Here is a 4210-nt window from a genome sequence, read left to right as displayed (position 1 = left end):
GGGGGTGAGATCAAATTCTACTCCAATTAAAAGTGTCAAATATAATCATTATCAGTAAACTAAATTTCCATCGACTCAACATTTCCATCGATATTTCCACATCCATGGATTTGACATCAACAAAAGGGGTGATTCATCATTTCCATTATACAATTTTAAAAAAAAACCATGAAACATAAAAATTTATAATAAAAAAAAAGAGAAAAAGAGGAAAAAAAATGTCAAATAGTCATTTTAACTTGTTTTAAAAGTTCAAAAATGTTGATTTCCACGATGTTTTTTTTTTCTTTAGAATTCATTGTTTGTAACTTAGCCAGAAATTTACATCCGACATTTAGTCGATACTTCAATGGTCATTTATCTCTGTTAAATTGAGACCCCAACATTTTCATCCAGGTTGAGATGTTAAAACTTGATCATCATAACAAATAAGATAACAAGAATAGCAGCTAGAACCACAATAGCAAATATACAAAAAATGGACACAGATAAATGTAGATTTAAACGTTAACCTCGATCAGAATTTATATTGAACAATGTCTATCACATCAAACAAAAACATACCACCTTATCATACCAAGTTAATAGATGATAACAATTTCTAAAAAACCACAACTTAAAAAGATATAAATATGATATATTAGTAATTGCTTCTATAATAGTTTACGTTTCTAAATGTTAAAATTCGTTTCATCAAATCAAATAACCAAAAAAGAAAAAAGAAAAAAAAAAAATATATATATATATATATATGCCTTCAGGGGTTTCCTTCTCGGACAAGAACAATCGAGATTCCACGAAAAGTGTTTATCAAGGCCGATACTAACTATTATAAACCTAGTGCGCTGGGGAGGGGAGAGAAAGAGAGAGAGAACAATCAGATCGGTTCAAGCTAGCTCAAACCAGCGTCACGATCCCCGAAGACGGTTGGATTCGTTCATATTACCAACAGAGACCAAACGATCTCCAATCGCAAAGAAATTCTTACATATGAATAAGAAGAGCCTAATGGAGTAAGAGAAAGAAGGACCTTGCTTATGACCAGCTCCTTTGTCGACAGTGTGGCACTGAGCGCATTTGGTCTTGAAGATCTTCTCTCCAGCTTTGGAATTGCCGGGAGGGGCTTCGTCAAAGCTCGCCATGGCGTTGGAATGAGGTTGCGTTCAGATCTGAGAGCTAGGGTTCGCAGAGTTTCACGAAGGATGAAGAAACCATTCTTTGTATTTTGCTTTGATTTATAGCAACGCACCGCTTAGGGTCTTTTTTGTCTTTTCACAGTTCCCTTTATTTCATTTTTCTATTTTCTTTTTGGCTTTTAAGTCGGCGCAACACCCACCCCTCACCGCATGTTTCACAATGTCTGGTAATAATTGTCTGCGCTCCTTTTTTAATTTCTTTTTATTCACTTTTTTTCTTTTTTTCTTTCAAAAGGACGCGTGGCCTAAATTTCCACCATTGATTCTTACATCAAATTTAATTATTTTTAAACCCAAAAAAAGAAAAAGACAAAAAAATCCTTCTTAGGTTAAGCTCCGTCCTGAGCTTGACGGCAATGGTCCGCCGGCAAGCTCGTTCTCTCTCGGCTGGATGTTGTTCCAGCCTACTACGAGGATCCCGTATCCAGTAACCCAACCTAAAAAAAGGGCATCAAAAAGCCTTATCTAGGTTGGAACTATGAAGCTGACTTTATTATTCATTCAAAGGGTACAGGGCTTTTTCAGCTGGTGTGCAGGAGCGCACTTTTGTTTTCCCTTTACTAGACTAGTGGTGGGGTCCCGTGGTTCCTATACCGCCGTGTTTCCTGGTCCTTTTCTTTTAGTGCTTCGACCCGAAGCAATAGCTTCTAGCTAGTTCAGTGGCTAAGATGGCTGCGCTCCAGCTCACTCAAGAATGGGACGGCAATGGTCCGCCGGTAAGCTCGTTCTGATCTTGGGTGCAGTACATTGGAATCCTGAAGCACCACCACGAAAGCTACCGCGCGTTCACCTTCGGTGCGGTAAGGCACCACCCAGTTGTGCCAGCAGCCAACTCCGACGTGTCAGCTTAGTTATCCTCATCAAGCCACTTACTTAATGTCTAGCTTCCCAACAGGTAGACGGTTCCTTTTCCTCCAGATCAATGAAGAAGGGAGAAGTGTGTGTATTCTTCCGAATCCCCGAAAGCGAAGCGCTATGCCGGGGCGGGGGGACGGGACAAGAAACGGCTTCGAAGAAAGCTATTTTGGTTCCCAATGTTTCTTCACGCCCAACAAGATGCGTCAACCTCGGGATGCTTTACTCCTAACCCCACAAGGTTCCGAGACGGAGCTTAACCTGAGTCTCGGTTAAGTTCGTTCTCTCTCGGCAACCTCGGGATACCTCATGTTTATGCCTACCTCCTCCTTATTTCTCATATCAGTCGAGTATTTCATTCATGCATTTGACGTAAAATTTTAAACATTTCCTTAGGCTATTTTTTCACGACCTCTACAACTGACATTGTCATTCGTATATGGGAGTCTTATCTTTGCCAAGAAAAATAATAAACGTGGTTTGGTATTTCTCAGTAAGTAGCCCCAATATTAAGATCTAGAGATGTTATCAAGATGCTCAACTTTACGTTGTCACGTGGATTGGTCCTTACGTGTGTGGCGAGTGGAACTATGGAGGACTTCCTCTATGATTGCACAATATATCGGGAATCCAACTACGAACTAACAACCAAGTGTACACGAATGAAACACAAACTTTCACACCAATAGAGAATATGTGTAAACAAGTCACCCTCTTTCATCACATGGAGGGTCAATAATCTTAGCTCAAATAGAGAATGAGTATGGAAAGGTGATGACACCTTCTTATGGAGTAAGCATAATGATATTGGTGTGCTCAAATGGCTTAATCTCTCAATATTGACATTCCATAGATCATGTAAAATGGATTCTATTGTGATTGCTTTGCTCCTAACCATCCTAAGAGTCCAAAGATGTTTACTAAAAATTACTGCAGAAGATGTAGCATTTGCTATGGCAAGATTTTTTCAATCTAGTGACGTGTTTAATATTATTACATGTATCATGGAGGTAACAACTTTGGAAGAACATCACGAGGTCCATTCATCAAAGCGTCTTATGATTACAATGCTCTGGGAGAAAAAATTATCACTAATGGTTCCCGCTCAGACCGAAACTTTGGTAGTTTTGTAACTTTCATGAAACTCTCTATGATATATGACAAATCTTCAAGATGTGGCTCTCCAAGTGAATACAAAGAGTCATATACTTCATGCTTTCTTAAATAAATAGAAGGTACATTAGGTCAGAGGGCGAGCAATGCAGAGTTTTGTGTAAGAGAAATCCATCCTATTAAGATTAGGACCAATACCAAAACCATTTTGAGTGTCATAGTTGGGCTGAAGAATTCGATGCATTTGTTACAAAGTATCAACGTGAATTGATGGCGGTCTCATTATCTAATTGGAGATGGAAATGTCACAATTGATTTTTCATCAAAATTATAGTCTTATAAAGTTGAATTAAATGGAGAAATGAAGCTATTTTACACCCAATAGAGTGCGTTAAATACAAATCTACGAGAAGGCGTATGTTTTAAGCCCTTCAAAAACTGACTTAGTAGCATTGGACATGCAAAAAAAAAAAAAAAGGGCAAAGGCGTGACTTGGGTAAATGGGTGAAGCATAGATCAATTTTGGTCTTCTTTCGTGGCTAGCAATGGTAGCTGCAGTGCGACCTCTGACTACCTGGGTGCATATGACCCTAGCAAATGTGTTGGAAATTGTGGAAATCCTTTCCAAAGATGGTATCTCGTTTAAATCGTTTCTTTCCGATGACACAAACACATTAATTTTATTTGAAAAAGTTGATCGGATAAGTGTCCGTTTGAACTAATTATAAAAACTATATGCGAAAGTCCACCCTAGACCGAAATAGGGTTTTTAAATTTATAAATAAATTGTGCAAGCGACAAAAATGTTCTAAAACTAGACCCCTCGAAATTTTAAACAAATAATATCTGTTTAGTTCTCTAATTACTTGCATGTGTTAATTTTAAATTAAAATATTAATTGTTGTTAATTTCTTTTCATTAAATCAAAAATTAAAACAATTTTTCACAATTAAATTTTGATTTAAATTTCAATAAATATATTATATAAAAAATATGTTTAAGTTTTTTTTTTTTTTTTTTTTTTTTTTTTTTTTTTTTTTTTTTTT

At 37.0% G+C, this 4210-nt stretch overlaps 1 protein-coding gene across 1 annotated transcript in view; it reads right to left on the bottom strand.

Moving 5' to 3' along the window:
• LOC111436470 (cytochrome c) overlaps positions 1–1255 on the bottom strand; it is a 4578-nt gene extending 3323 nt beyond the window's left edge. Inside the window, exon 1 of the mRNA XM_023074268.1 lies at positions 1031–1255. Coding sequence (XP_022930036.1) covers positions 1031–1142 — 112 coding nt within the window. The 5' untranslated portion in view covers positions 1143–1255. The remainder of the gene's footprint in view (positions 1–1030) is intronic.
• Positions 1256–4210: the final 2955 nt, after the last annotated feature.

Source organism: Cucurbita moschata, unplaced genomic scaffold (assembly GCF_002738365.1).
Source record: "Cucurbita moschata cultivar Rifu unplaced genomic scaffold, Cmos_1.0 Cmo_Scf00054, whole genome shotgun sequence".
Classification (NCBI taxonomy): Eukaryota; Viridiplantae; Streptophyta; class Magnoliopsida; order Cucurbitales; family Cucurbitaceae; genus Cucurbita; species Cucurbita moschata.
The sequence above is the reverse complement of the archived record's forward strand: the minus strand, read 5'-3'. Positions and strand labels throughout refer to the sequence as shown.